Source organism: Lonchura striata, chromosome 5, assembly GCF_050655825.1.
Source record: "Lonchura striata isolate lonStrDom1 chromosome 5, ASM5065582v1, whole genome shotgun sequence".
Lineage (NCBI taxonomy): Eukaryota > Metazoa > Chordata > Aves > Passeriformes > Estrildidae > Lonchura > Lonchura striata.
This window is the reverse complement of record NC_140707.1, coordinates 62,079,319-62,098,933: the sequence shown is the minus strand read 5'-3', so window position 1 is coordinate 62,098,933 and position 19,615 is coordinate 62,079,319. Positions and strand designations below refer to the sequence as shown.

General features: G+C 44.1%; 1 protein-coding gene across 8 annotated transcripts in view; it reads right to left on the bottom strand.

The window, feature by feature from the left end:
* Positions 1-1,057: 1,057 nt before the first annotated feature.
* The window catches only part of EVL (Enah/Vasp-like), a 137,508-nt gene continuing 118,950 nt past the window's right edge, over positions 1,058-19,615 (bottom strand). For 4 of the 8 annotated variants that reach the window (XM_077783966.2, XM_021549710.4, XM_021549707.3 and 1 more), the window contains exons 4-14: positions 17,311-17,374; positions 14,193-14,254; positions 9,918-10,147; positions 9,148-9,269; positions 7,523-7,583; positions 6,899-6,965; positions 5,548-5,614; positions 5,381-5,443; positions 3,165-3,231; positions 2,730-2,787; positions 1,058-1,662 (exon numbers count right to left, since the gene is read on the bottom strand). In XM_077783966.2, coding sequence (XP_077640092.1) covers positions 1,625-1,662; positions 2,730-2,787; positions 3,165-3,231; positions 5,381-5,443; positions 5,548-5,614; positions 6,899-6,965; positions 7,523-7,583; positions 9,148-9,269; positions 9,918-10,147; positions 14,193-14,254; positions 17,311-17,374 — 899 coding nt within the window. In that variant the 3' untranslated portion in view covers positions 1,058-1,624. The remainder of the gene's footprint in view (positions 1,663-2,729; positions 2,788-3,164; positions 3,232-5,380; positions 5,444-5,547; positions 5,615-6,898; positions 6,966-7,522; positions 7,584-9,147; positions 9,270-9,917; positions 10,148-14,192; positions 14,255-17,310; positions 17,375-19,615) is intronic. The other 4 variants (XM_021549711.3, XM_085580729.1, XM_021549712.4 and 1 more) reach the window with 3 other exon arrangements.

Genomic DNA, 19,615 nt, shown 5'->3' with positions numbered 1-19,615 from the left:
TTTGAGGAGCACTTGCCATTATCAGGTATGCTATTAAATGGATTTATAATTAGGAAATGCATGAGCAGATTTATACAAGAGAGCATTCTAATCTCTGCTGTTACTGATGCTTGTCCGGGTTGTTCATACTGGGATGGCTCCTTCTTGTGGTCCTGGGGTTGTTGCAATGTGGTGCACGTCAGTGTCTACTTGCTTAAGTTCCCATGTGGAAATCTTTATCTTGCAATTTGACCTCTCTCTTGCATTCAGCTGGCATTAAACAGCTAACAAACATCAGTCCCAGTCTTGAGCTCACTGTTGCATTAAACTCAGATTTCTCCCATTTCTCCCATATTTAATCTACAGTATAACCAGACTGTGAAACAAAGACTCAGTTGCAAAAGGCATTTGGGTTGCTTTGAAGAGTGCTGGAGAACACCCCAAAACAAAACAGGTAACATTTTACAGCTGACTGCCAAACAAGACTCATGCTGCCTCCTCTGCTGGGTCTCCTGTAGCAGGCTGGCTGTCCCTGGCCAGCCTGCTGGGCTGCTGCATCAGGCTCTGCTCCCAAAACCAATCCTCAGGGCCCAGCTTTTAAAATAAAATCTTTATGGAAGCCTGAAGAAATGAAGGGAACTTGGAAAATACTTGACGGATTTCAATACCTGAACTCCGCTTTTATTACTGCAAATCTGCAGGAGCACAGATGATGGGGACCTGTGGTTTTTTCAGTGACAGCAGGAGATGTGGTGGGACAGATGGTGGCCTGAGAAGAGCCTTAGGCCACTGTCCTTCAGTCACTTTGGCAAGAAGTTGCTGAGGTTGTGGCAGCCTGACTGCAGGACTGGTGCTCAGCCAGCCAAGGCAGAGGGCTGGGCAGGTGAGGGCCACGCCTGCCTGGGGGAGAAGGCAGGGCTGCTGCCACTGCACCAGCCACAGGCACTTGGGCTCTCTCCTCGTGCTCTGCAGGGCAGGAGGCAGAGCTGCCACCCCACAGTGAGTCTCAGTCACCCTCCTCCTACCACCAAGTGACACAGCACTGAAGGGACAAATGAAACAAAGAAAGGCAGGGCCGTGTGGACAATAAACAGTTTATTACCAATATGAACACAGATACTGTGATGCACTGACGTACCATTTTTTAATATTGTGATAACTCTGAGACAAAGAACTTGTTGGCTGACAACTAAACATGTCTCTTTCTTCTGGTGATGCCTCAATACATTTCTGTTGGCAAAGGATCTTCATTTACATTGCAGACTACTAGTAAAATTACTTTGAAGTCATCTATCAAAAGCAAATGGTTCACGTGTGTTCTTATCTACTACTAAAAAGAAAGGTAATACATTTAAATAAGCAAATACAAAATACAAAAAAGGCTGACAAATCCAATGTGCAGTGTCAGATGAAATCTAAAAAATCCAGAAATTTAAAATTTAATAATCTTTAGATTAAGACTTGTAAAATGAAGCGAATCCAAGGCAGCAGCAAGCTTCAAAGTGTGCTGAGTCTGCTAATAAAAAGGGTGTAAGAACAAAGACAGTGCCGGTGTCCTCTCTCACCATCTTGCATGACCTTGGTACACTTAGAAATGATCCAATCTTCCTAGCATTCTTAGTACCGTCCAAATGCTTTGCAATCATTATGTTGTACTGATTCTACTCAACTCCTGCCGTATGGCTAGAAAACCAAACCAGAAAGTTAGTGCATAATGGTATATCCAGTGTGATGGAAAACGCTAAGTGCAGAGGTTGCAGAAAGTACACGCTGGAAAAAGGATGAGTGGAGGGTAAAAGGATGAGTAAGGGTAAGCAGTCAGCTGCTGGCTTGCAAACTGCAGTACTACTGTGAGAAGTTGCATCTGTGGTGTATGTGAATGCCTTATTTTGCACTGGAATGAACTAGGGAGGCTCTGAGGGCCAAGCTGCTGGGGCAGTAGCGTATGGACAAGGGTCTCTCCAACTGCACACTGCCTCGGAGGTTTGTGAGCACACAGATCTAGGGCAAGGGCACAGGGAATGGATTTTAGCTGTTTTAGTCTCCTCTTTTTCCCCTTCCCTGTGAATCTGAGGTAGGGAGTGCAGGGTGTGGACATGCATCTTCCTATGCCCTAATATGGCCTTCAAATGGGAATTTTGCCGTGCATTTTAATAATGGCCCTGAAAAATACCTTTAATTGTGAACTGCAGAGCAATTTATAAAAAAGTACTGATAAATTTGGTACAGCCGCTGTACTTTTCAATGTATTATAAAAATATAAGGCTATTTGGAAAGCTGTAATCAAGTGAAGGTCTGAAATAACTCTTCAAGCATAGGAAACCTACAGAAGATTTTTGGGAAGGATTTTCAGTTAGTTTCCTTTGTCCCCTCCTTATCCTGGACCTGGATCGGCAAGTGTGTGTGGTCAGCAAGTTACAAGTGATTTCACGCTTGCTGATTGTGATAAATTGATGTGCCATGGGCTACAGGCAGGCCCTTTCTCACCCTCCCACCTGTGAGAAACACCAGCCAGTGAATTTCTCATAGGCTGGTGGTAAAAGTGTTCATCAACAGCATAATAAAGGATGTAAGTGCAGTATTATGGTCAGAGCTCAGATAAGGTAGATGCTTGTTCTTCAAATATGTGTATAAATCAGAGCTGTTAGAGAAGTCTGAAACCACCAGGGAATTCTCTGCAGTTCCTATCATCTTATCTATGGAAAATTAGTCATAAAGGTGAGAAAAATAATAATTTTTCTCTTTCTTACCATCAATTATCTCCTCTTTCACTTTGTGTAACTCTCTTACAACTTCCTCCAATATTTCCTGATGAGACAAAACACAAGTCAGCTGCTCAGAATTTCCTTCTAACTGGTGGAAGAAAATGCAAGTTTAACATGGTTGTGCTTGTCCCCCACCTCCATTGCTGGTCAGAGCCTAGCACTGCTAACAGCTACGTCTGCACTCCCAGGCACGGATGCAGAGGATGCTGGCATATTTACTTGCACATTTCTGTGCAGACATTAGGATGAAATAGCAGTGAGATTGTGCTCTCTTGCTGCTCACCAGCTAGCCCTTCTCTAGGCACCTAGTTATAGAGGAAATCAGAAGACTGAACAGCCGTTTTGCTTGTACAGCGCATGCATGGGGGAAAATGGGTAGCTTGCCAAATCTCTAAAAGTGCAAATGACACTTTCACTCACCTGTTTCATTCGATCAAAATCTAAGGCATCCATAGCCACATCATTGCTGCTGCTCACTGGCTTCATCCTTGAGAAATGCAAGAAAAGCATAAAAAAGGAGTCAGTTTCCTGCAATGCATGGTAAGCTGCACCCACCTGATGGTGTGGATGAAATCCACCCCAGAGCAGGAGCACCTGTGCTGGACAGGAGGTTCCCTGTTGTGCTGCTAAAGGAATATTTGGCAGCCAGAGAGCAGCACTGCTCCTGTATGCACAACCTGACCCTCAAAGATGCTGTGTATTTTTTTTTTGTGTGTGTGTTGGGACTCTCAATGATTTCAAATTAGAAAATGCTGAGGGGATAAGGCCTGTTGAACACTGTGTTTTATTACAGCATTTGCAATTTGCAAGCTACATGTCTGGTTTTCTCTCACAGTCTCTTTCCTGTACAGCAGCCCTGTCCTGGCAAACTAGGCTTTCACTGGATGCTAAAGTAATAGCAGATTACAGCTTAGAAAAATTTTATTGGGAAAACAATAACCCACTAATCCTTTACTTGGAAGACTTCAATGAGTCAAGTGTGGCTTGTTGATAGTGTTATGTATCACAGTCGTTTTTTATTGACTCAAACAAAACCAGTCTGGCTTTAATGGCTAGTGCACCTGAGTGTTATCAGTCTTTCTGTATGGTATTAGTCAGTGGGCTGAACCATGATGACATCTGATAAAATAAATTACGGAACTAGAAGCTGTTTACCTTTCTCTTTTAATCAGTAACACTAAAATATTAAAAAAACTAAACATGCTATAAAAAGGCTTCAGATAATTTTGCCATCATCTTTAAGCCCAAAATGGGGGCTGGTGGAGATGCTGCTGCTCCTGAAGGTTTCTTGGTCTTGCAACCCTTCCTTGGGAAATCCTGACATGTGTCCTACCATCTCACAGCTAATGGAGTCCAAATGCCATCAAACTGATCAGGAATGGAAACAGGTCACCACAGAGAGCTTTAGGAAACAGCCCTGCTCCCCCCACAGAAGCCTTTCAAGCAGGCACTACTACTACTGAGCACTACTCCAGGTGCTAAATTAGGAAATAATTTTTTCCCACTGAACTCCTCCTCCCAGGATGCAATGCCATTATAAAAGATAGCTACTAAAATGTGATGGCTGCTTTAAATAGCCCATGTTTCACTCCCATTTGCAAGGAGGAAGAATGGTCTTTTTCTATCTATTTGAAGCTCATGTATTTCCTGGAACCAACATGTTTCACTGGTTTTAGGAGAGCTGGCAAAACTATATTTTGCTATAGTAACACTGATGTATTCCTCTGAATGTTTGGGCAGAACATGTTACAGCATTTTAAACAAAGCAGCAAGTATGTGCAGATAGTTGCCATTGGCAACTTATCTCTCTCCAGACTATCAGCACTGTTGTATACCTAGCAATGTAAAATAAGTGACATCTCTTTGCAGCAAATACTAAACATTTCTAAGCCTGTGTTCCACCTCCTTATTCAGTTTATCCATCCATCTCAGTGTCTGGTAACACTGGGTGGTCCTGGATCAGCACAGGAAGCAAGCCTCTCTAGCTGTCCAACATCAAACTTTATCTCAAGCTCTGTGATTAAAAACATGGGTGCTGATCCACCCATGCTAGCTATTCTGACAGGACTTTTGAAGTCCTGCTTTAGGTTTCTTGGCTTTTGACACCTGCTGGTTTTTGTATCCCATGTGTCTGTCTGTGGTGGGGCCTTTTTTATTACCAAGTTTCACTCTCCTTTCTTATACAGCCACTGCAGTGGCATGGGTAGAAGAAAAACTTCCCTTATCCCAGCTGCAAGCTTTTCAGATCATTTCTGCTTTTGCTTTTTAATTTCTGCAGAGGTTGGGCACTGAAAGCTTCACCTATTGGCATGAAGCTGCTGTAGAAAGACGGTCCAAAGCGTGATTGCCACATGGCACAGCACTGCCAGACCCGTGTCTCTGACTCTCTCACACACATGGATGGTTTAAGTGCTGGTTCCAGCACGATTAACATCTGTAATGCCCAAGTGAGCAGGGGGCTGTTTCCATGGAACAAAGCTCTGACATGACACCTTCACACTTTGTGCGGCGACAGACGAAGCAGATTGCAAGAGAATGAGCCAAAGGTGCGGCAGAAGACGAACACTAGTGCTGAGGGATGGGATGAGCCCAAGGACAAGCCAGGACAGTGAAGAAGCCAGGCAGTTAGCCAGTACCTAGAAGACACGTGGGATTGTGTGGGGCTCTTAGCTTCACAGCTCTTCACCACTGATGGATTTCTACAGCAATGGAATGAAACGAGACATGAGTCGTGCGCGTGCCACAGGGACAGCGTGACCATCCCGCCTGCCGGCCAGCCGCACAGACACCCCATGCAGCTCACCTGGAAAGTAATGAAGATACAGGCTTCTCAACAGAATTGCTCCTTTCCCATGGCTTCTTCCCAGAGTCTGAAAAACAAACATGGAAAGTTAGTTTATTATTTTTGCTCTAAAAATAAAAATATCCTGAAGTTGACTGTCTTACACAGTTGCTTTCATTCACTGATGATGAGGGACTTAGGAGAAGAGCCAGGAAAATGAGATTGCTGAATGAGTGCATTTGCCTACATTATTGGGAAAGCAGTAGCAAAAATCTGCTTAGTGATCCCTTTAATTAGGGACCACATAGTTAAACAATACTAAAAAGAAATGGAACTGGAACAGCAGGAGGAAAAGCATAAATAATTTCTATTAGGAAATACAGGCTGATTGCTGCAAGGCTTACTTTAGTCAGTACAATATTTATTTATATTTTAAATTAAGAAGTCTTAGGATTTTTGTCTGCATAGTTGGCAGAAAATGTGGGTGTATGTAAAAAAGGGCAGTAAAAGCCCACTATGCAAATCTCCACAGCGAATTTATTTAATGTTGTGTGTACTTCTAACTCACAGAACATCCCCAAAAAACTGTACTACATAACCCTGGTTGCCTAAAGTGCTTCCTATCATCCCAGTCTCCTAAAATGAACTGTTGCAGAGATTTGACAACTTTATATACAAGGATTTCCTCCTCTGTGAGGTCCTAAAAACCCTTTTAAAAGAATTACAGGCACTCCCAGGAAATTGCTAGATCTCATTGACATACACCTTTCTCCTGGCTTCCTCCCCTTCTCTTGGCAAAACACACAAGTCATGGCTTTGTTCCAAAAGGAAGCTGGAATGGTTAAATAGTCATTCCCTTGGGAGAGATTTTTCCCAGTATGTGTGAAAGCCAAGACTGATGCAGGGAGGAATGTGACTCCTTGCAGCTCATCTACTCAGATACAGTTATTTCAATTAATTTTAGGAAAAACAATTTAATCTAGGAACTCTCAGGATCAGCCTTATTGCAACAAACTAAATAGCAGTTTGACATTCAAACTCCAACTAGTATAAATAAGGACATCTACACTACAAAAAGTAAAATAATACAGCTTTTTTCTCTTACAATATTTAGGTGGGTAATGTTGAAGACACAGATCCTCAGCTACATGTCTAACTAAACTGTCCTGCAATTTTCTTGACTGTGAAGCATATAAAAGTCATAATTTCTTACTGAATACAGTTTTTAAAACCACAGATGCTTGGGAATTTTTCTGTTAGTTACTGTTGGTTTCTGCAATCAGAAGTAGGACAGTGAATCCAGAATCTAGAGGTGGTAGAGAAGACTAGATTAAGAAGACAACTACAGTACTACAGTAGTTCAACTTAATACCTGATGAATTTTGCTGCTGCTGGGCAGAGCCTCGTGTACTGGTTGAAGGAGAGGTGCTAGCATCATCCTACAAAGAGAAAAACAGGACATTACTGAGTTTTAGAGATGAAGAGCAGAGTCCTCTTCTACTCTGGAGACAGCTGCAGCACATGTGGTACAAAAGCAAGTTTCCTCCCTGTCCAACAAGCTCTTTCTTGCTTTGCACGGAGGCTGCCAATCCAAAGTTACATTGCAGGGCTGATGGTCCACTTCAGCTTAGCTCAAGCCTCAAATATAAAATAAGAAACATGAACTTTATCTCAAGTTAATTTGCCATAAGGTTCAATGGACCTTCTTACAGGGCAAGAACCTCCTGCTCCCCACAACACTGGGATTAGACCATGATAAAGAGCTCATTAACCTGATTTAGACAATACCTCCCTACAAATAAAGCAGCTGTTCCTATTTATAGGGTGCTGTTCCCAGGAAAGGTGGGATCAGTTACATTTGGCTTTGGATCGAATGTGCACATCTGTCCCTGGATCAGCACTGCTTGTTGCTGCCTGCCAGACACAGTGAATGAGCACAGGACTTCAGCCTACACGGAATCTGCAAGAGCACAAGAGGCAGGAGTGTTTCACTTACGTTTTGGCTTTCCTCTTCCTTTTTGTCAGCTGGCTTGTCTGACTGTGACGCTGCTTTCCTCCTTTGCAAAGGAACAGGAGATAGGACACAGTCAACCCTCTAGAAACAATCCTCATGGGAAGACGAGATTCAGGCTTTGGTGGGAATTACTATTTATTTAGCTCATCCCGGGGAACATAAAAATGGCTGGATGTGTTTGGTTGTGTAGGGCTGGGGTGGAGGTGAGGAATCCAGATCCCAGTGATACAACTCAGGGAGAGGGGCAATATTATGAGGTGGTGTTTAACAGAGGAATGCAGGGTGTGGAGCAAAACAAAATGTGATGAAACAGAGAGAGGAACCAAAGCTGGGTATGAGACTGGGTAAGAAAAGGATGGCTTCTCTCAAGGATTCAGGAAGTCCTGGGTCCTGCACAGGAGGAACAACTCACCCCTTATCAGGGGCTTCTGAAGACTAACCCTGCCCCCAGCAGGTGGCTCAGGTGGGCATTGCAGTGATGACACTGCTCTCAGCCAGCTCCAGTGCCAGTTTGTCACCTGTCCTGTATCCCACATCCCTGATCCTGCACAGAGAAAGGGCTGTAGCAGTGCTCCCACATGAAGGGAAAACTGCCAAAAAAGCCCTCCAACCCAGGTCCACCCTCACTGGGAGAGACTGGGCACCATTTCTGCTCAGCCAAGATCCCTTCTTCCTTCTAGGATGGGAAAGCTCTGGCTGGAGATAATAAATCAGCTCTCTGGAAAATGATTTGGAACTCAGTTTTTTAAAGAGGAGAGGTAGCACAATGCTTATGGAAGTGCAAGTGCTTTTGTGAAGACACATAGGGAATTCCATCCTAAATATCTGAAGTCACAAGATCCTACTGCCAAAAGCCATACTGGAGTACACTTTAGAACCACCCAAGTGTGCTGAATTTCTATGTCCAAACACATGAGATGTCCATTCAGCTTGCTTGCTTGAACAGAGCTAGTTACCCCAGCATCACCAAACCTTACTTTGTAGACAACTTCCAGTTACGGAAGGTCTCTCTTGATACAGAACACACCAGGAATCCATAAAAAACTATTAAGAACTATCAAGCTATTTTAATTCTGAAAAGAATAATAATTATCTATTTGCTATTTTATTCTGCTGGGAACTTTTTAGAGTGTTGCGTATTTATTTACTGCTTTTCAAAGGATTTCACAAGGATTTTCAAAGAATCCACAGCCCATGTTCAGAATTTCTTCTGAAATGAACAGGACATGGGCAAAAGTTACAATCAGACCTTTTGAGCTAAGAACTGTCTTTGTACTAAGAGAACATTATTTAAAAACTCCATCTCTGTGCGCCCTACAGCTTTACCTACCCTTCATTATTTTATTCATCCTTTTCTTTCATTATTTGTAAGTTTAAAAAATTTAGATCTAAAACATAGCATCTTACACTAGGAAAAGGCAACCTATTTTTTGCAATGCAACACCTTTCAGTATTGCATTAAAAGTTGGGCAATCCTGGTGACCAACATCTATGCAAGACCTGTCAAATTGCAAGGAAACACCTACTGCTAACCACAAAAATGACAGTGCCTTGTTCCACAATTTGCTTCAGATCTCATGGGGCTTACTAGAGGTGTAAGTACAAACCTTTTTGCCAGTAATTTATTCATTTCTTCCATTAGCCCTCCTCCTCCTCCTCCACTACTTGTTCGATTGGCATCGCTCTTAGAGACCCCACTGGGGCTGGACCCTCCTGAACCATCTTCTGGCTTAAGAGAGAAATCAAGAGTGGAATTAATGAAAGGCTTGCTTTGCAACCGCACCCTTAATGATTAGTTTTTCCAAGTGTTAGGAACAGCAATCACAATCACAGCCCAAAAACAGAGATGGTATGTGTTCTGCCTTGGGAAGAAGACCCACAGGAATATTACTAAAACCAAGACAGATCTGGGTGATGCAAATAAATGGGCAAATGATTAAAAAATCATTAATCATCACAATCACCACAGTGCTGCTTGTTCATAATTATTTTTATGCATGGTTAAGCAACCTACATGGACAGCTACTGACCAGGCCTCAACAGTCTACACTGGGTTTTTTGTAAGTATAATGTAGTTTTAACCACTTAAAACAAGTGAAAACACTAATGCATAGCACAATAGTGGACAATGTGGAAGTAGTGAAATCCTGGCAATGTGAGAAGTCACAGCCATTTGCTAACTCATATGATCTGAAGGGAGTAAACTCTACCCAGCATTTCCTGCTCAGCTTTATGTGAACTGCAAAACCACATTTAGAAGTTCACCCAATGGTCAGCTGAAGCACGTTTGCAGACCATTACACCGAGCTGTGCCAGGCTTTCCCGCGGCAGAGAAGAGCCCACGGGGGAGTCCCAGTGCCCAGTGCCAGGTCCTTACCCGCTGAACTCTCCGGAGTTTGGCACCAGCCAGGGCTGCTGCGAGCCCTGACACTGACCCATCGTCGGTGCCAGCCCCCTGGCCCGCGCCCGCTGGCAGTGGGGGCGGCGGGGGCGGCGCGGCGCCCATGGGCGGTGGAGGGACTGGGGGCGGTGGTGGAGGTGGGGGCCCCCCGGATGAAGCAGGGATCACAGCAGCACCACTGGGGTGGCCAGGTGGAAGTGCTGGGCCTGAAATGCAGAGAAAAGGAATTAGACGTGAAGCACGATCTCCAGCCCACAGACAAGGTCACACTCCCGCTCCCAACACCACGGCCTGACTCCAGGACAAGTGGCTGATGCAAAGGAGCACCATGCATGTGAAGAATGGGAAGAGGTGCTTGTACCCATGGCCAGCTAGCTACAGCTGTGTCCTCCTGAGAGACCCTGTCACTGAGAGTCTTCTCCCTCCTCTTCTCCCCGCCTGGGCTAGTGTTTCACTCTGTGTCAGAATCAGAGCACAGACACTGCTTCCCAATTCATAAGTGGCATATTCTTCTGCTTCTCCCACAGCTTTCTGTATGGAGATAATAAACTCCACAGACTTTGGTTGACATCAGCTTTTCAGTAGAATTGTGGGCTACCGTGACACATCCTCCTTTCTGTCATGCAGAGGGTGTGGCCTCAGCCAGTTCTGCAGGATTACCAGGGCAGACTCCAGCTCCAAGTACCCGAGGCTCTGCAAAGCTCCTCTCAGCAGCAGCCTGCAGGAAGGGCTGATGGTGGTAACTCCACTGCAGCGTTTCACCTGTCTGTAATAGGTCAGTTGAACAAAGACACCTCCACAAGGCTATTTCCCCATGCACACTGACATAACATAGCTCTTGGTATGTATTCACAGCTTCTGTTGTTCAGTGTTACTTTGAAAGACAGATGGTTTTTGACTGAGAAATATTTAGAAGCCACATTTAACATTAAGAGCTTGTTTTCCTTACCTAGGTTTTCTTATAATATCGCCTTATTTCTGTGGTTACTTCTGCCATTATTTCATACTCCCAATTCCATTCTTGAAATGAACCATAGCTGCTAGTAGAAATACTTTAAACATTTCAAGCCCTCTTTCGTTCATGAACATAATAGCTAGTAATTCATTGTGGGTACATTTAATTGTAATTGCAAAACTACACCCACCTAATTAGAGGGCAGCCTCAGGCAAAAATTGAACTGAGTCAAAATAATGGAGTGATGTGAGTTTAAAATAACTGTATTGAACTAAGTGGATTTCAAGGACTTACATCAGCTGAAGGACTGAGCCTCCAGTGGTTACAGTAATACTTTTTAGCATAAAGTAAAAGGAAATGTCTGTTTTTGTCCTTTTCTAGGCACACCACTTTATCATTATATGTGGTTATAAACCTGAATAGATCCAACTCACAAAACATATGCTCTGAATTGCAAATAGGCATTGCTTGCAAATTGTTCTCACTCCACAGGCTTTATTTTAGATAGGCACAAGAAATCAAGACCATATACAAAGTGGCCAGACCCAAGCACTTATCTACCTTCAATGAGAAAGGTTTGCTGGAATAGTTACAATGACAAGCCCACAACTATACATGCAGTGAATTCCAGGAACAGTTTCTTGAATTAAATAAATTGCAAAACCACAGGAAATTCTGGGTATCTTAAACAAAATCCATGTTCTATGTTTCACTGGTAACAGAAATACCACTTAACAAAAAGAGTAAAAATCACAGCCTCTACCAATATCCTACACAGACAAGAAACCTACTGCAGCTTCAAAAGAGCCCATCTGCTATGTTTGGACCAGCTGAAAATAGGTTCAATATGAAGGTCTTTGAAACAATTTGACTCTGCTGAATGACAAAAATCTCGGTCTGGGATAATACAGTAGGAATATGCATTGTAACAACCCAGCTACATGGTCCTGGTTCTGTAATTCTTACTTTTTGCCTGGTCCCTGGATCCATCTGGAGTGATTTTGACATTCTTCAACCCCAGTTTCAGAAATTACATACTGCAGCAGTAGCTTTGGGTCTCTCAGCCCTTTTTCTACTGGTCAGGGGCAGTGCCAACCAGGCTTTTTGAACAGGTGACAGCTGAGGCTTTACACAGGTCCCAACTCATCCAAAATCAGTACTTACTCAAGTGGGCAATGGCTGATGATGTCATGTAAGGAGGGCTCCTCCTGGGCATAGCCACCTCAGACACAGCAGCGTGAGGGGGAGGCAATGGAAGACACTGTGACATGGGCTGACACCACTGCTGCGCAGGACATGGTGACAAATGGGAGGATGGGGAGGGAGCCTGGCCAGAGGAGCTGGGGGGGCTGGTGATGGTGGGCAGCAGGGAGCAGGGTGCAGCTCCTAGGTGTGGAAAGAAGGACCCATCCACACTTTTCACTTGGGTTCCAGGGGGGCCTAAAGCAATTTGTTCATCAGGATGGCTGTTCAGAGGTGCATTTGCTGAGGTCTCCCACCCTGCTTTATCCGCGGGTGCCTTGACCCTTTCAGGTGGGACAGGAATCATGGGCAGGATGGTGGAACCACGTGGCTGCAGGATGTCACCCCTCTGCAGAGATGGTGAATTTGTGGAAGAGGGAGAAGAAGACTGAGAGCAGGAAAGGGAAGAGCCCCTGAGAAGCTGGTGAGAGGGGAAGGGCAAGTGGGAAGGATGGAGAGGTGGTGGAGACAGCGAGGTTCTCCTGATGCCTGGCATGACAGTCCTGCCATTTGGGCAGGGTGGAGGGGAGGAACCTGGGGCTGTTGGCAGCTCAGAGGCCGAGTGCCTGTGCAGGATCTGCGGGGGCTCTCTGGCTCTCTGCTGGGCTAGGACAGGGCACTGACTAGTGGGCTCAGGGACAATGGGTGCTGGAGCGACAGCGCTGGCTTGAGGTAGTGGGGGGAGCACAACACCAGGGGCAGGAGCACCGCAGTTACTAGAGGCAGGAGGAGGAGACTGGGGATGAGAGGGGGGAGAGCATATGGTTGGTTGAAGGGTGGAAACTAAAAGAACAGAAAAGACAAAAGAATAAGGTGGGTACGCAGGAAGGAACGAAACCAAGGCAAAGTGGAACGGAGGAAAAGGAACCGTGAAGTAAACGCAAACAGAAACTCAAACAAAGCAAAGAGAAGATGGTGCAGGCACCAGCTTGGGGATTTCCAGCCCTCACCAGAGCTGGAGGGGTGTGCAGAGCAGAACCCTGGCAGCACGGGATGGGCTGCATGCTCTGGTGCCAGCGAGGCTCCTCCAAACCCCACGTGAATCTGAGTCAGGATCACGAGCATCACCTTTGCACCAGGGACAGGTGCAAGGGACATGCTGAACACAGAGGTGGCCACCTTGCAGACAGAGAGGGAACAGCCAGCAGCCCCTAGGAGCCACATCCTATTCCTTGTGAGTGCCAAGGCAGGATTTTGGCTAAGTTCCCTATACAGAACAGCACACTAACCTCTGCTGAAACAAGAGTCAAACTCTTTCTGTCACCAAAGGCACGCGTGTGTGTTTGAGCTGGTTTCTTGTCAAAAGGTTCAACAGCTGAGGAAAACCATTTCACTTATGTGGCCAGATTAACTGAAAAAACTTCCCAAATCCAAAGCCCAAACACAAGGTGGCCATCTCAGCTTGCTTGCTCTGCCTCCTTTCAAAGAGACAAAGCCAAACTTTGTAGCTATAAACTATTCCTGTCATCTCTTCTCTCAGTTTAGTGCAATGTAATATGCTATAGAAGATTTTTGTAAGCTCATTAAATATATATATTTTTTCCATTAAGTTCACAGAAGACTTCATGATCACAAACTCCCCAGTGAAGAGCATCCAGAGCTGTATCTTCCTCTGTGCTGTAGTTTGTTTTGTGCTGCAGAGCAATGGAGAGTGCCTGAGCACATCCAGCACATCAACCCCTTAGTGCTGACACTCCCTGGAAACACCGAGTCACTCTTGTGGTGGCTGTGCTACCTGCTCTCCTTGCAGGGTGTGGAAGAAGCATGGCCAAGCCTCCTTGGTCCACCTAAAACGCCCCTCAGCTATACAAGTTTTGCCAAGTGCAAAACCTGCCTAGCTCCACCTGCATGCCTCAGACCTGAGACCCTGCAAAACAACGCAACCATGCCCAAATGCATGTACGTCTCTAGCTGAAAATCTAATCTTTAAAATGTAGCTGTAACTATAACCACTTTCAGCAATCTAGCTTTTGTACAGCACCTCACAGACCCCAACAACAGCAAGAAGAGACAGTCAGGGAGAGCAGAGTGTGTCTGCTTGATTTAATACATGCCTGTGGTAGAGGTTCTTCTTTCCAGAGATTCCTGGCGCTGTTGCTGTTGCTCCATCACTTGTCTAAAACAGCAATGGAAAAACCCTTGGTCATTAGGTACTCCTTAACATTTTGAGTAAAAGCTTTATATTCTGAGAGGTGTGTCTGGGGAGAGAGCTGATCCCATGAGATGAAGGTGGGTCTGATTTCACTTGCCCTGGCTGCAGCAGTGCCAGTTCCTACATTGGGAAGTTTAACCAGGACATAGCCCTGCATGCACCAGACACTGCAGGGGTTGGTTGATCCATTTAAGACAACTCCTCAGTGGCTCTGCACAAGGAATAGGCAGTGCCCAATGCCCAGGAGAGCACAGCAAACATGCATGCTGTTAACCTGAAGTGTATGAGCATTGCAAGGAAAGGGTAAGTGGCGTCCCACATAAAATCACAGAATCATCTATTGGATAAGGTTGGAAGGAAGCACTGTGGGCCATCTAATTGAACCCCCCTGCTCAAGAAGGATCCCCTGGAGGACACGATCCCCAGGATTATGTCCAGACAGCTTTTGAATATCTCCAGGGAAGCAAATATTCAAAATTATGCAGTCCGGAGTCTTTTATGGATCAGGAGCCCAGAGCACTTGTAGAACATTAGCATATTAGAATGAAAATATAGCAAAGCTTCATCTGTGTTTTGGTGCTGACTGTACACAGCCTCTGTTGTCCAGGTGCACATCCTGACAGCCCAGCACCAGCAGCACCAGCAGCGCTGTGCTCCCCCTGCAAAGCTGAACACAGCTCTGCACTGCTGCTCCTCCTGCCCCTTCCCCCGGGAGCTGCCAGCTCCCAGGGCCCAGGCTGGTGTCCAGCAGGGAGAGGCTCAGGACAGCTCTGCAGGGATGTGCAGTTCCAGGGGCCCATCAGCAGAGCCTGCTCTTGCACGCTGGACTGCTCCTGCAGGAAGGGATGTCCCTGACCCCTGCCACAAACCCACCCTCACTCGGCTCCTCCTAAAATACCTGACAGCTAAAAACCAGGCTACTTGCCAGGCTTCTTGGCAAGTGCATGGATTTGGAATAAAGATTTCAACAATATTAAAACACAACTCTGAATTTACCTTGCTGAAGCATTTGGGAATAAAGTTTATTACTATTTCCCTCCACAGTTTCTAGGTCAAATTTGCCTCAATTAGTTTCATTTATCTTTAGACCAGTTTTCACTGTGCAGTTTTCTCTTTTCTCAACAGCTTTACTTCATGGTCCATACAGTAAAGAAAGCTCAACTCTAAGCAACATTTCTATTTTGACTCCTTGCACAGTATTTTAAGACACTTCCCTGTTACATCTTTACTTGTACTTTCCAGAGTCTGCAATGCTAAGCAATTCTATCTTATTTATATACCAACAGAAGCTTTTAAAGTAAAAAATAATCCATAAAAAGAATGATAAAGGAAAATATATGATTTTGCTACGGAGGGATCAATCCTAAAATGGTTTTATGTTCAGGACATGCAATCCATGCAATTTCTAGAAAATTGCAGGTTTCTGAGAAAATTATCATATATGCAAAGGTGAATCACTTTTGAGAAAGTCTAACTTGGTTGATTCAAGTGGTGTCATTTAAGTCATGACATTTTAGAGCAAATAAATGAAATATTTGCTTCAATACATATCCTAATTCTTTCTTGATTGTTATGGATGCAACAGCACCAACTGCACTGCTAAAATTTCAGTTGTTAACACATGTACTAAAAATTTCCTGAGCATACTGTCCCCTACCTTAGCTTGGCATTTATTAGCAAAATTTGATGGTGAAGAACAACTTGATACATACATCATCCTGATTAAACCTGGGGAAAATTCTAGTTTTACATAGAGAACCAACCTGGAAAATTCCAGTCTGACAGAACAGGAAAGAAATATGGGTAGAACACCCCCAGATCATTAGAGCTGCTGCAGAACAGATTGAGGTGCAGGGTGCAAAAAATCCAAAGCAGGGGTTAGCCACTGCCACTTGAAGTCACTGGGGTTCATACCAGCCCTTTCTGCCCTTGGTCAGAAGCAGTTTATATGTGCCAAATGCACCCTCCCACACATGCTAAAAGGAGAAGTTCTTAAACTCTTAGAAAGTCAAAATTATTCCAGTCAAACTAAATAAAGCCTACAAGGCTACTTAAGGAGTATGCAAGGAGAAAGGTACAAGAGAGGACAAATTACACTCTGACTTAAAAATATGTTCTTTAAACATTTGTGTAAAGATTTCTAAAAAAACTTTTAAACAGACAAATTTGCAGGGTAGATACCATAACTTAATTTCCTTCCTGCTTATAAGATGTTAAAAAAAACCCCAAAAACTCCTAGACTTAAAATTAGGTCTTCTCTATGCATAAAGAATGCATCAGCATAATTAAAGCTGAAAATCCTCTAGTGCAGATGCAGTAATATCTAACTTCATCTACTGGCATATCTTATTCCACTCCAGTGGAGCAAAAGAAGCTTTCCTAGGGCCATGTGCCCTGTAGCAGTCAAATAATACCTACCCAAAGGGCATTTACTGTCTCTAAACAAAAAAGAATAAATAAAATATTTTTATTCTCACATAGTTAAGCTGCTCACATCTTAAAGGTACAGAATAGACATCCAAACTGGAGGCCTGAATTACATATGCAGAATGAGTGAATTCCACTGGTTAAAGGAAGAGCTGGATCAGGTTTTTCAGGAAGGCAGTGGGAGAGGCCTTGCAGGGGCTCTCTGACCTTTGTGATATCTCTGCTATCCCAAAGTAAATCTCAGGTGAAAATATCATCACTGCTGACTCAGTCATGGATGAATCCCTACTAAACCTCAGGTCCTTCACAGCTATTCATAAAGGTGCAAGAAACTAGTTTCCCTACACTTCCCTTATAGTTTTTGGAGGCAGGAAGACTCCTGAGTAGCTACCAAACAAAGAGTTTACCTAGAGTGTGAACTTAGGCTCACTTCACCCTTTAACAGTCACTACGGAATCATTAACAATAATCAGAAAACATCCAGAACCAGCTTAAAATATGTACAAGTAATAAGAGCAGTGCTTACTGGTGAACAAGGACTGCATGTTCATCCAAGTCACAAACCAGAACTCTGCCACAGATGATTAACTCACCTTCTCTGTGCTTCCATCTCATCTGGAGATGGACCATTCTGGATCTGGCGCTGGGCAGCTGGACCTACAGAAAAAATGAAAAGTTGCTATTAAGAAAGAAAGCAAATGTGTCTGACTTTGAAAAAAGTGCCATTCAGATTGTTTCTCCACCTTACTATGACAGATAAACCTCAAGCATAATTGTCTTCTCTTTACTATTATTTTTAGCTCTTTTTTTTTTTTTTCCTATTAGACAAATCATTGACTCATGTACATTTTTAGTCCCACTGGGAGAATCCAGGGGTTAAATGTGGGAGCAGGTTTCTCCAGAAACTTGGCACCACGGTTGCTGTAGATAACACATTAATCCCTTGGTGATGTGAAGGCCTGCAGTGTTGCAAAAGTTATGCTGTAGGACATCCCACTGCACTGGGATGCGTTTTTACCTTTGGCATGGTTCAGCTCCATCCATCAGGTATTATTCTTTAATTCCACAGAAATTCAAGTGCCTCTCTGAGTCTGGGAGCACACATTGTGCTAACTTGGGCTGCTCTGATGCTGAGCTGGCATCAAAAGCTGCCTGATGGAAGGTGCAAAGAGATGCAAAATTAAACAAGACTTTTACAAAGGTGACTTTTCTTTTTACAATGCTGTGGTCTTCTGTTGCTGGGGGATCCACATCAAGCTGAGCTTTCGCTGGCATCCACCAACAAAAGCTGACTGTGCATGTGACCATTTAAGTCACATCTCCTCTTTGATTGATAATTTAATCTCTGTTCTCAGACATTTAACCAAGGACACTGACACTACATGCCATTTTCAGAAGGAAACAATTATTCTGAAAATAAAAATAACTATTGGTAACATAAGTGGTTTTGCATTTATTACAAGGATTGCTCCATTCATTTGAGGAGGTGGGATTCAACTGTGATTAAACAGATAAGACTTCTATTAAATCCAACAGCAATTTTCCTGATAAACTGGGAAGGAGGTCAGTTATGTGCAAGAAATTATTATGCCTACCTTATTTTTTCATTTTCAACTGCAAGACTTCTTTTAAAAGTTATCCAACAAGAACAAATCAGAATTAAATACTTACAAACCTAAATATGTCACTCTCAAATTGTTGAGCATATTTATCTCTATATTTCTTATGTATTACTACCAGGCTTAATGTTTTCTGAAAACCAATTAAGAAAGTGTGAAAACAGGAAAGATGGCAGAAATGCACCGTTGTCAGAAATTCCAGAGTCTTGACTGATCCTGAGGAAATCATGCATATTTTTGAAATGCGTTTAAGGACTAACATTTGAAGTAAGGGTACACAGAACTTTCCGAAAACCAGGCCTGTGTATTCTTATTTTGGGTCTCCCAAAAATGAAGCCAGTCACAGCCACTAAGCCAAAAGTTTTGACATTTAAAAATATCCTATGATTGGGCATGAAGTGAAGACAGTTCACTTCAAGGACTCGTGACTGACAACTTAGTGCTGTTTATCACAGGTCTTTGGCAAGCTATTAGAGACAGAAATGTCACGTTTTGCAAAGATCACACGAAATAATGAACGCGGGGAAGCGGGTGATTGTTCTGGGATGCAAGCCTCAGGGAAAAACTTGGCAATTATTTGGGAACCACCCAGCAGCGGCTCAGGAGAGAGGAGTTTCAGGTGCAGCAAGAAGCTCAGAAACCACAGTGAGGAAGCCAGGACAGCTTTCAGCCTGCTCAGCCACAGCTCACGGACACGGAAGGGATTAATTTCATGCTCCATTCTGTACACGTATGCTCTGCTGTGCACGTACAGCACACAGCTGTGAGGGGTTTCAATTCAACGGGATTTCCAGGCTGAATTCCCCTCCACGTTTTTAGGTATTTCTCAGACAGAAGCGGACATGAACAGGGGGTGCTCTTGGTGGTGCTGCGCTCATCTGAAGATGCTTCTCCAGTTCCCTGTGACCCTGCCAGCTTTGGGAACAGCCTCAGAGAGAAGAGCAGCTCCCAGCATAAAGACCAGGAGAACAGCTTTGCTGCTGACCCGTTTGCAGCTTCACAGCTGCTGAGCCACATTTTTAGCAACTAATTAACGCAGGAGATACTCTGCGAATGTCTGTGGTTCCTCGCTTCCTTGCTCTGCAATAATTAACCACGCTTTTATAGAAGCATCTTGTGATTCAGCTGAAGGCAGATTTTTGGGAGCACACAGATGTTTTCCGTGTTTATTTTTTTGTCTCCTCCTACTCAACCACCCCAGCAGCCACTCTGCCCTTCCCCAGCTGTCCCTGCAGACAGCAAGGGGGAACTCCTGGCACAGGACACTGCTTTGTGCTGG